Source organism: Pantherophis guttatus, chromosome 1 (genome assembly GCF_059756535.1).
Source record: "Pantherophis guttatus breed Tessera chromosome 1, ASM5975653v1, whole genome shotgun sequence".
NCBI classification, from domain to species: Eukaryota; Metazoa; Chordata; class Lepidosauria; order Squamata; family Colubridae; genus Pantherophis; species Pantherophis guttatus.
The window spans coordinates 59,948,809-59,961,386 of NC_142063.1; the positions used below are offsets into that span (position 1 = coordinate 59,948,809).

Below are 12,578 nucleotides of genomic sequence, written 5' to 3' on the forward strand. Positions count from 1 at the left end.
TCAGTTTTGGAAATGACTCTAAATTAGCATCTATACCTATAAATTGGCAAATATAAGGGAAACATTTGCCCTGTTGGTCTAAGTCTAGGTCTTTTAAGCATCCAGCAATACAGGAGATGCTAATAAAATCATGGAAAGCATAACAGAGCTGTTCTCAGCCATAAAGAGTCACATTACAGTAAGGGGAAGGGTCTGTTCATTTGGATTAAGCCTGTTTTTCAGGTTTTTAAAGCATTAAAAGCCTGCAAATCTTGTTTGCTTCACATTTTTATGGAATATAAAAACCTGTGCTTTTCTTGGGCAATGTCAAATCTACCATTATTGTTCTCTAACAGCAAAATGTTACTCTGTCTGTCTGTCTGTCTGTCTGTCTGTCTGTCTGTCTGTCTGTCTGTCTATCTATCTATTTATCTATCATCATAAAATACCCAGAAGAATGATATCAATTAGAACAGTGTCAATAATACATTTAAGACTAATTATGTTACTACTGTTATTTATTTATTCACTAAACTATGGGTACATTCATGTTGGCTAAGCACAGTGTGACTAAGTACCGTGGTGGCTTAGTGGTCAGAATGCAGTATTGCAGGCTAAGTCTGCCGACTGACAGGAGTTCAATTCTGGCCAGCTCAAAGTTGACTCAGCCTTAAATCCTTCCGAGGTCGGTAAAACGAGGGCCCAGATTGTTGGGGGAAATATGCTGACTTTGTAAACCCCTTAGAGAGGGCTGTAAAGCACTATGAAGCGGTATATAAATCTAAGTGTTAGTTAGTTAGTGTACAACCCAACCAATGCTGGTATTTTTCAAATCTCAGCAGACCATTTCACCCAAAAAACCTATAGACCTTACAATCATATGTCTATGGTCATGAGACCAAGTGATGGGAAAGCATGTGATGAGTAAAAGCATGAAGATGCTCTTGATTGTACCATTAAGAGGCATAACTCAATTTCCTAACTGCATAACCAATCAATATCATTTTTCCTAAAATTTTTGATGTAAAAGTCATTGGAAGACAGTACCATGTACGATTTATTTAATCATGAAGATCAAAGCTAGTATTGCTTTTAACATTATTTTTAAAAAACAATTAGGCTTCTTTATTATGCACAAAGCTATTTAACATCCTATTGGAGTTACTCTGACAGATTATGCTGTTTCATGTCTCCTACACGAAAGCCATAATTTTAAAACTGGGAAGCTACATTTTTGTGCCTAATTTCAAAGGCTTCAATACTATTTTCAAACTCCTTTATTCTCAGACAAAACACATAATTTACCTGATTATGACAATTCATGACTCATTCCTTTTATCTGTATTTTCAGCTAATCAAACCCCTTCAAGTCATCACCCTAATGCATTATCTCCTAATTACTGCTTGAAAGATAAATATTTGCAGAATTGCCTACTTATGCTCAAACCTGGGGAACACTCTTTTTTCAATTTATAGGTTCTAACATTTTAATAGCAAAAAACAAAACAAAAAAAACCTAGATTCCAGAAATGATCTGCATATTTATTTCAGACTGAATCAAGCTTTGAAGAAATCTCGAATGCAAGTTGGGAACTAATAAGCTTATTATTTCATTATATTCTTTAAATTCTTAAAACAGATGTACAATTTTCACTGGGAAAGGGTTATTATCAGCCTTCGAATAGTATACTAGGAACTGCATCACAAATAAAACAGAACTACCTTAAAAATCTGCCTAAAGGAATAACAATTACATTAAATATTAATATTATTACATGAGGTTTCCTGTTTGGACAGAAGGGAGATTATAAAACACAAAGAGATGGAGAGAAAGTCAATGGCACAATTTAGGGAGAAGTAGCAGTAAATGCTAAAGATCAGATATTTTATGTTGCAGATGCAGTAAATTTAAAGTAAATCAACACATATGATTGGATATGTCCTTTGGTTGTTCCATGGGTTGAATAATCTTAATATTGTTAACTAAAATTTCAATAAGGGAGTTAAGATGAAACATACTGCTATTCTGTTGAACCATATTCCTAAACTTTGGACTTTAATATATTTATAAAATACTTTAAAACTATTGTGACTGGATTCTTGAAAAATTTTGTAACACATTTTGAAAAGCTATTTGTACACTACACTACAAAAGATGTCTTGAAGAAACAAGTGCACCTTGAAACTGATTCAGCTGAAGCAGTGGAAATATTGGTGATGATGATAAATTACATTTATATGTCACCCCACTCCCAAAAACTCTGGGCAGTTATAACATGATGTTTTGAGAACAAGAGTTTGTATGAAAACTAAAATGTAATGTTTCATAATTATATACAACTGTTAATCTACTCCAGATCTGAGAATATTACATCCTTGATGGGGTTGCACTTCTCCCTTCAAAGTTGCTACCCAATCTGGGGGTTTTCCTGGACTTGCAGCTCCTGCTTGAAGAGAGCTCAGCCATTGCCAGCAAGGACACTGCACATGCACAAGTCCTTTTGGTGAACCAATTGCACTCTTTCCTAGATTGAAGAGCCCTTCAGAGAGTCACTCATGATTCCTTCAATTAAACAATGTCATCTATGGGGGTGGAGGGTGGGGGCAGAATTGGGGCCTTCTTTATAGCAGTGACTGCCTACTGGAATGAGGTTCTCCCAAGATCCAGATGGACCCCACTCTACTTCTGTTTAGAAAAGCCATGAAGACCTGGCTCTTCACCTTGATCTTTGGCAAGAGAGAGTGAGACCATTCCCTTCATTCCATCTGATCTGCTGGGCTTCCCTTTTATCTTTATATTTTATTGAATTTATTGGAATTTGTTGTTATGAGCTGCCCAGAATTGTTGGGAGATGGGTGGCATACAAGTTTAATAATAATAGGAAGAGCCTGGTGGCGCAGCAGACTAATAGCCTGTTATTATCATTCAGCTGCCTGCAATTACTGCTAGTTCGAATCTCCCCAGGTTCAAGGTTGACTCAGCCTTCCATCCTTTCTAAGGTAGGTAAATTGAGGACCCAGTTTGTGGGGGCAATAAGCTGACTTTGTATAAATATACAAAAGTATGAAGGCTATTGCTTAACGCATTGTAAGCCGCCCTGAGTCTCCGGAGAAGGGCGGCATATAAATCAAATTAAAATAAATAAATAAATCATTGTCCATTATTTTGTTTAGGTTTCTTTCTTTTTATTGTATAAATTATTTATAGTTCAAATTTTGATAGCCTAGTTCTCCCCTTCCAAGTTTCATGGCTCTTTTTTCTTTTCTTTTGCCTTTTGGTAGTTTATAATTCCTTGATATTATTAAAGTTGTTTTTTTAAAGAAAAAGTAAATGTCAGGAGAGTCAAGACAGAAAAACAGCACCAGCAGGATGGGACCATACAGAGAAGGGAACATCAAGGTGCAGCAGAGAATAGGATGCACTGATACCCCTGAAATTTAGCAGCAAAATCTAGAGCAGGGGTGTCAAACTCGCATCGTTATGGCGGCGTCACATAACTTATCACAACTTTTCCCTCTTTGCTAAACCAAGCATGGGCATGACCAGCGCGTGACGCATCCACCCTGCAGACCGTGAGTTTGACAGCCCTGATCTACAGGGCTGTTAGGGATTTCATGTGAATTTCCAGGAAGCTGCACATAACTCTGGGCGACAAGTTGTCCCCCAATGAATTAAAGTATTCAAGGTGTGTGTGAAAGGGGGGATAATTTTTGCTTTCAGGCAAAATTATCATGTATCACAGCTTTGTGATATGTATCAAATTGAAATCAAATCTTTATTACAACAAAGATCCGGGGCCAAAAAGAATATGCACTCACAGGGTTGTCAAACATCACGGCAGCATCAAGTGATATATTGAGACTTTTTTTCCCCTTCGCTAAACCGGGCGTGGGAGTGGCCAGCACGATGGGCCGTAACTTTGACAGCCCTGCACTAAACAGCCCTGCACTAAACTGTTGCACAGGAATCAGTTTGTAACAAAGAATGTTGCTATCTATGATTGGATCACAGTAAAGACATCTCAACAAGTGATTTATTTGACTAATTTTTATCTAATTTTATAATTCATATAATTTAAAATTTTATTATTAACTGTATATATTTTCTAATCTTTGATTGTAATAAAAATTTGATTTTTTAAAAAATGCAAAAGCATTATTTGATGTGCTGATATCAATGCTATGTACTCCTAGATGACATGTCCTGTACCAGACATACCGGTATGTGATGCTCAGGATATGTAAATTCATAGATTTGAATATGGCACAGGATTAAAGCAGCTTTTTCCAAAATTAGAGAATTATAGCCAGAATTATAGATATTTAAGTTCAACACTTCTAGAAAACAGCAGAATGAGATTAGTTGACATAGAGAAATAAATATATTTTTCTCCTTGCTCAATTATATTGCCAACAAATAGTATTTCTTACTTGAAAAATAAAAACAAAAGAAATTGATGTAATATGATATATTCCTTTCTTGGAGATAATATGCATCAAAATATAAAGGAGCATTTTAGCCTTCCTCTGATCTCTGCATTTGAAGTTTAATTGCATACATTACTTTTTTCATCCATTTTCTTTTTCTATCACTAAGTAAAATTTAAGATTCCATATTCAAATTCCCTAGAGGCAGACAGACATCAAAATGCAGAGTAAATATCAGCATATAATGTATTCAATATATTGTGACTGTAAAAATAAAACCACTTCAGTTCCTTGTCAATTTGCAAGTATGTGTTACAGCTAGATAATTCTAGACCATGGAATCTTTTGCATTTTTTAGTCGTTCTCCCCACTTCCAATTCCTTAAAAGTACTCTGCTTTAGGAAAAATGTGTGTGCGCATGTTAAATTTGTTTCATGACATCATGACTGGAGTACCATAGGAGATGAAACAGCAGAACACAAATTTTGACTTGGTGAGCACCCTCTACTGGCTCCCTCTGCATTAAACAGAACACTTTTTTGAAAATGGCCTTGTTTTCATTGATGCATTACATTTTTCAGCAAATTTCTGATAATTTGCTAGAGTTTTTTTCTTAATCGCTTCCTATTTTGAAAACGTATGTTTAATATTACTATTATGATTCATATATATATTATCTCAGCATACACATTAAGGGTAGCTATTCTTCGGTCTACAAATCTGTGTTCCATAAATTAAGTATTTGAGAGCAATTTAATCTGTTTCAAAAACCAATATAGAATAGCTGTTGCAAAGGAAATAAATAAGTTGTAATTACTATAAACAGAAGCAAACAATTGTTTCAGGTATGCAGGGGTGCAAGCCTTAGAAAGGAGAGATGAATGTTATAAGCATGACCCTTTTCACTTACAATTTTTTTAAAATATCAATCTTCCTTTGTCAATGGCTGATGCAAACATGAACGAGATATAGTTCAAAAAACAGCACCTAGACTGCCAGTTAGAATTAACTGAAGCAATTATATTTCATAGATAACTCTTCGAGTGAGACAGCCAGAAAAGACTGCCTTGCAGTTGTTAAGTCTGCTCTAATACTAATACTGTAAACTCTAATACTCTTAATATTTGCCTACATGTGCTCTGAAACCGGAGACCTTTCTCTAGTTGTTCCTACCAAGTGGCTGCAAGAATGGGACATCTAGTTAGTAGCACTATGATCTTGGCTTTGGCTTCTCTCAGTTCAACCCTGAGCTACATATATCCTCTTATAACTTGTTTGATGAGATTTCAAAGCTCCTCTGGTTCCCAATTAGTGAGTTTCAAGAATTCAAAACAATTCCTGGCATTCATCTTGAAAACTGCAGGTTTATCTTCATCGTCGTATTATGGAAACTAGTTGGTTTTGTTCTTTCTGTTTAGCTTGACTTGGAACTTGAACATGGGCAGTTTATGATACTGTATGTTCTATAGACAGCTGCCAACTCTCTCTTTGCTGCTTTTGCTGGACTCTTCCATCTCTTTGTACCAATAATACAATCCAGCTGATTTCTGTGTGGTCCATGAGGTAATGTCCATAAATATAGGCTCATTTTGGTTATTTGAAAAATGTGTTAGCAATGAAGAAATCATTTAATTGCCAGAAATCAATAACTTATTCTCCTGTTTCATTTCATTTTCCTAAGTCATAGAGTTCAACTTCATTTTCTTCCTTACTATTTCTAATTTCTAAATTTTACATTCCAGTCTTCAGACATAATCAGTATACTTTACATGTTTGGTTGATTTCAGACTGAACTTGAACATAAAATTCACCAGTCTTCACTTTTACATCAGTGTGGTGCATAAACATCAACAATCATCACACTAAAGAATTGTCCACAAAGTCTAATTGGGATTGTCAATGACTGCTTTGTATCCAATGCTTTGGTATATCCTTCCTTATTATGAAAACAATAACCTTCCTTTCCAGTTCTTTGTGTTCCTCATAGTAAAACAGTATGATCTTCTAGCAAAAGTGTTCAATTCCAGTCCATTTTATTTTGCTGATGTTTACATTCAATGAATAGCTGATTTATTTCATCTTTCAGTCTATTAAGGTTTCCCATGTTCCATATTCCCATTATAATTCTGTCTTTATAACTTTAGATTTTTTTTTCTTGCATGACGTCAGGAAGTAGACGTCCCGAAGTCTATAAACATCCATATTATAAAATACCTTTAGTACCCTAAAAGATCTTCAATAGTCACTCATTAGCAAGTTGAGTGACCTGAGATGCCCATTCGCTGGCACATTATTGTCAATCATTTTACTTTATTTATCTATGTGATTTTCTTGGTAAAATGCAAAAGTGATCATCATTGCTTTCGCCTGCCACAATATGAAGTGATGACTTTCTATTGTTACATTAGTGATTATCCATCTTCCTCATCTTCCTATATTTCTGCTGCTCAGTATAAATGCCTATTTGCTTTAGTTGGGCAGCAGGGAAGATCTTCAGGCCTTGGGTTACCTTGCAGGTAGTATATATTCTCGGTATGGAGATCTAGCATTTTTTGCTTATCCCTCCTACGACTGCCATACCCCCCTCCACCACAATGAGGCAATATAATAGGACTTGGGAAGGGGTATTATTATTATTACAATTGTTTGCTTTTTTAGATCTTTGCTGTTTTTGGTGGTTTTATTATATGCTTTTTAAATATAGTTCATGCACCATTTCAAAGAAGCGAAACAGCTGAAACATAAATAAATAGCCCAGTGGACAAAACAGTGTATTCATTTAAGTGGCTCCTTATTTATTTTTATTTGACTTGGTGTCCTTTTTTATATTCACACAAAATGTGCTAACTGCAAATTAACAGCAATCCTTTCTTTCACCACCAAACAAGATTATTCCCTTTTGCTATAATTCATACAAAACTGATGGTTAGCATCATAGCTTTCCTTGATAAAAGCAATTTTTAAAGAACCCCCCCCCCTTATGGTGACAGCATAAGCATAGTTTCTCAACTGGATCTGTGCCACCTTTAGTCACACACACAGCTGGTATTTCCTCACTAAAACACCCTCTTCATAAACAAGAAATCTTGATGTATTGTAGTTGGTTTCTATTAATTTGAATTGCTTCTGCTACAATAAATTGTGGTTATTATATTTTCATTAAATACTCAACCTAGGATGAATGCCTGTCAGCCTAGTAGAAGAGCTTAGAACTCTTTAGATGTTTCCTAGGGGAACAGACCTGACTACTGCCATTTGAAAGGGTTTTTTTTTTAAAAAAAAAAAATCTGTTATCAGAAAAATTACAATTGACTAAAAAGGAAGATAATATAATGCCTGCTGTCTTCAGAGACATGTCTTTAGAGACATGCAAATACCTTCAGTATCTGCACAATGCTTTGTAAACTTTATCAATCTCAATTTTATGCTTATTTTCTAAGAGGATTAGCACATTATAAAATGGATAGGATAGGATAGGATAGGATAGGATAGGATAGGATAGGATAGGATAGGATAGGATAGGATAGAATAGAATAGAATAGAATAGAATAGAATAGAATAGAATAGAATAGCTTTATTGGCCCAGTATGATTGGACATAAAAGGAATTTATTTATTAATTCATTTATTTATTTATTAATTCAATTTGTATGCCGCACCTCTTCGAAGACTCAGGGCGGAGTTTCAGGTGCATAAGCTCTCAGTGTACATATAAACAACAAAGTGATAAGTCATGGAGCATAAATCATAAGATACAAACAATTGATAAATCATAATATACCAATAGGAGAACATAGTAGGAAAGATGAGCAATGAGAATGATGAGAAGATAAAAAGGTGGAAAAGATAAGAAGATGACAAGGATAATAGCAATACAGCCTACTACATGGGTAAGTATCTTTAGGTGTAAGACAGTGCTGTGGGAGTTAGGTGTTTAGCAGAGTGATGGCATGGGGGAAGAAACTATATTTGTGTCTAATTGTTTTTGCATGTAATGCTCTATTAGCGGCGTCTTGAGGCGAAAAGTTGAAACTTCTCCCCTCAAGGAGAAATTACAAAAATACGTAAATTACAAAAAATTTACTCCATGTGCAGAGATTTCATTTCACTACCATACACTAAATAAAATCTAAAAAGGGATGATATTACATTGTATGTAATGTAACATATTTAAGTTGGAAGACACCATAGCATTAGATCCATAAAGTCTCATAAACTGCTCAGTGCAGGAATCCACATTAATGCATCCCTGTCAAACTGAAGTTGGCTTCATTTGAATCCAGTGAAAGGAAGCCACTGAGCATTTACTTCTATTATCAGACTGTAGCATTGCCTCAAAAGAATTGTTTTATGGAGAAAAACATAGGACACCTTGGGCTCATAAAAGAAAGATGAGATACAAATCAAACAAATACATGAATATATCTTCATCTAACTTAAATATATTATTCTATGTCCTGCTCTAGAATGGTAGAACAGATCATGATTTCCTTCTGCATGACATTTGTTCAAGTATTTGAAGACTGTTTTCTTATCTCCTCTGCATCTTCTCAAGGCTAGACATTCCAAGCTCCTTTAACCTTTCTTCACAGAACTTAACTTTTAGATCCATCATAATCCTTACCATCCTTCTCTGAAGCTGTACTATCTTCTCTGAAACTGGAATTAGACACATTCATTGAGGTGACTGAATTAAAATGAAACTGTATTACTTCCCAGGATTTTTAAATTATAATCTATTGATGCAAATTAAAAATAGCATTTTTCTTTTTTTATTATCACACCATGCTGACAGTTCATATTTACTTTCCCTCCACAAATTTCAAATTAGGTAATCCTCATCCTGACCTTTGCACAGGAATACTGGTGTACTGCACTGTACTGCACTGGTGAGTTCCCATTTAGAATACTGAGTCCAGTTCTCCTCACCACAATACAAGAAAGATGCTAAGGCCCTAGAAAGAGTACAGAGAAGAACTGAACAACAACAAAGATGAACAGCTAAAGGAACTAGGTATGTTTAGCTCAGAGGTCTTCAAACTTGGCAGCTTTAAGACTTGTGGACTTCAACTCCCAGAATTCTCCACCCAGCTATGGAGTTGAAGTCCACAAGTCTTAAAGCTGCCAAGTTTGTGGACCCCTGATTTAACTTAACAAAGAGAAGACTGAAGGAAGGCATGATAGCAGTCTTCCAATACTTGAAGGGCCGGCACAGGGAAGAGGGAATCAATTTTTCTCCATAGCACCTGAGGATAGGACAAGTAGTAATGCTTGGAAGCTCATCAGAAGGAGATCCAGCCTGGAAATGAGGAATTTCCTGACAGCAAAGACTATTAATCAGTGGAACATCTTACCTCCTGGAGCTATGGGTGCTCCATTACTGGAAGGTTTTCAAGAAAAGATAGGACAACAATTTGTCTGAGATACTACAAGGATTCCTGCCTTGGGCAGGGGCTTGGACTAGAAGATCTCCAAGGACCCTTCTTATCCTACGATTCTATACAAGGGGATACAAGGGGATATACAAGGGGATACAAGGGAAAGTTGGACCATAAGAAAGGCTGAGCACCAAAGAATTGAGGCCTTTGAACTGCTGGAGAAGACTCCTGCGAGTCCCTTGGATTGCAAGGCAATCAAACCGGTCAGTCCTAGAGGAGATCAACCCTGACTGCTCTTTAGAAGGCCAGATCCTGAAGATGAAACTCAAATACTTTGGCCACCTAATGAGAAGGAAGGACTCACTGGAGAAGAGCCTAATGCTGGGAACGATTGAGGGCAAAAGAAGAAGGGGACGACAGAAAATGAAGTGGCTGGATGGAGTCACTGAAGCAGTAGGCGTGATCTTAAATGGACTCCAGAGGATGGTAGAGGACAGGAAAGCCTGGAGGAACGTTGTCCATGGGGTTGCGGTGGGTCGGACACGACTTTGCAACTAACAACAACAACAATACAAGGGGATATATGCATGCATCAAATTGTAAAATTAAATCTTAATTCTAACTACATTTTATTGCTCCCCAGTGTGTAGTGCTTCATAGTACCTATGCAATATTGATGCTGCAATTCGAAATAATAATTTTCACATTTACTTCAGCATTTTTATTCAAAGAATCCCGGAGGGGAAAAGAATTTAACCTTTATTATCTAAAACCACCTACTGAAATCACAGTATTGCAATTGGTTTAAATCTATCCATAAAGAGAAGCTAGTAATATGTCTTATTAATACCTGAAACAAACCTTCAGTGGTCACTTACCGGTTCATTTGCTGCCAATGCAAGGGCTACATTTACTGAAAAAGAAAGAAAAAGAATTTATCAAAATTCTTGCAACGTTAACATGAAAACTTCAATCAATAGAAGGAATGTGTCTACATTGCTGAGCTATAATTTAAAAAAAAAATCTGGGCAATGAATCACTGAGCTGTAGTTATTGTAATCCAGAGACAAGAATGCTGGAAATAATACCTTGGAAACCATAATCTGGACATTTTAAGTCAGGATGGGGAACGTGTTATGACACCCAAAGACTGCATGGGATCTTGATTCTCATTTGTAGAGCATAAAATCAATAAAGTCTCATGATGATTTGCAATACAACTACACGATTAATAATTAACATAAACCAAATTATAAATCAAAGATTAAATACAACAATTCAAAATTAAAAAGTGGTGGCAATTCACTTGTCATTCGAATGACTGTGGCGATCCCCGCAACCTGGAACAGGCCTAAAACAGCGGGCAGAGGCCGAAAACCTGACCCACAGAGGCTGAAAACGGCCGAAGGGTGGGACTACATTTGGTGTATAAGACACATCCAAATTTTCACCCTCTTTTGGGGGGGGGGGGGGAAAGTGTGTCTTATACTCCAAAAATTACAGTACCTCTCCAAAAGTTAAGACAGATGGTGTGAATATTAATTCTAGGGGAGTCTATTTTGTAAGGCTGGAGCAATAACTGAGAAAAAGGACTTCCTGGCCTTCATTTCCCTTATTTTACCAAAAGTGGGATATAACCCAAAGGATGACTGAGGTGGGTGAAGGCAGATTTCCAGGGAGCTGGATGCCAATCTAGGCTTTTTGAATTAAATCTAGCACTGGAGAAGAAGAAAGGAAAAATTATTTGGAATAAAAAAAGCTGCAACTCTAAAGAGTTCATGAAATTGAAGGAGGCAATCATTGGCAATAAAACAGCAGACTGAATTAGCTTTAAACTTGGAATGTTAAAAAGAAATTATGGAAATGAGTTTGGGCTTTGCTTGTCTGTCCATTAGCAGAATACTGTAAGTCTCTGGCAACAGAAAAGGACCAAATTTGGGGGAGGGGGAGCCAAAAAAAAGTTCTGTTTGGAAAATTGGTCAAATCCATCTGCAAGTGGCAGAGAAAAGTATGTATTTAACAAACCATTTTATTTTTTATAAAATACAATTTACAACAATAAAAACTAATACAAATTAAAACAAAACGAAGGAATAAAAGGTGCAAAGAAGAAAAAAGAGAAAGAAAAAATAGAGTATAAAGAAAAGGAAATGTATAAATTGATTTCCCCCTTCATCCTAACATATATAAACAATTTTAATAACTTACCATATTCTCTTAAAATACAATAAATTATCTGTTTTTACCATATCACATCTCTTGTCTATAAAAAATCCAGTCGTTTTAATGTTGAGGTCAGCAAAATTACCAGAGATAACATATCTATTCTAACCTTGATCAAATAAACCAACTTTTCATTCCTTTCTCTAAAATTCTCAATCTTTAGCCTCTTAAATAATATCCTAAAACTTGATTTTTTATTTTTGATTTGCCCCTTCTGTCAGGCGCAAAGAATCAGGATCACATTTTAAATTCCTGTTAAGATTGATTGCTCAAGCCTATACACAAGAATCTAATGGTCAACTAATGATCAGCACTAAATTGGTGCTGGATAAGAATTAATGGAATTCAAGGAGGGGGTAGATTTGGAATGGTTGTCGGAACATAATGACTCCAGATTGATTTCTCTCTTGATTCTGCCCCCAAGCACTCCTCAACTATACTTCTCACAAAATTCTTCAAAGTTTAATAAATCTTTTTTATAAATCCAATATAGGAAAATTATCCAGGTCACTCTCTTATTATTTGTATATTTATTTATTTATTTATTATATTTCTATACCGCCTTTCTCCT

At 35.7% G+C, this 12,578-nt stretch overlaps 1 protein-coding gene across 2 annotated transcripts in view; it reads right to left on the reverse strand.

Annotated features, from left to right (window-relative positions):
* Nucleotides 1-12,578, reverse strand: part of NUBPL (NUBP iron-sulfur cluster assembly factor, mitochondrial) — a 62,918-nt gene that overhangs the window by 46,873 nt on the left and 3,467 nt on the right. For both annotated transcript variants that reach the window (XM_034417981.3, XM_087874951.1), the window contains exon 3: nucleotides 10,663-10,697. In XM_034417981.3, the coding sequence (XP_034273872.2) occupies nucleotides 10,663-10,697 (35 nt within the window). The remainder of the gene's footprint in view (nucleotides 1-10,662; nucleotides 10,698-12,578) is intronic.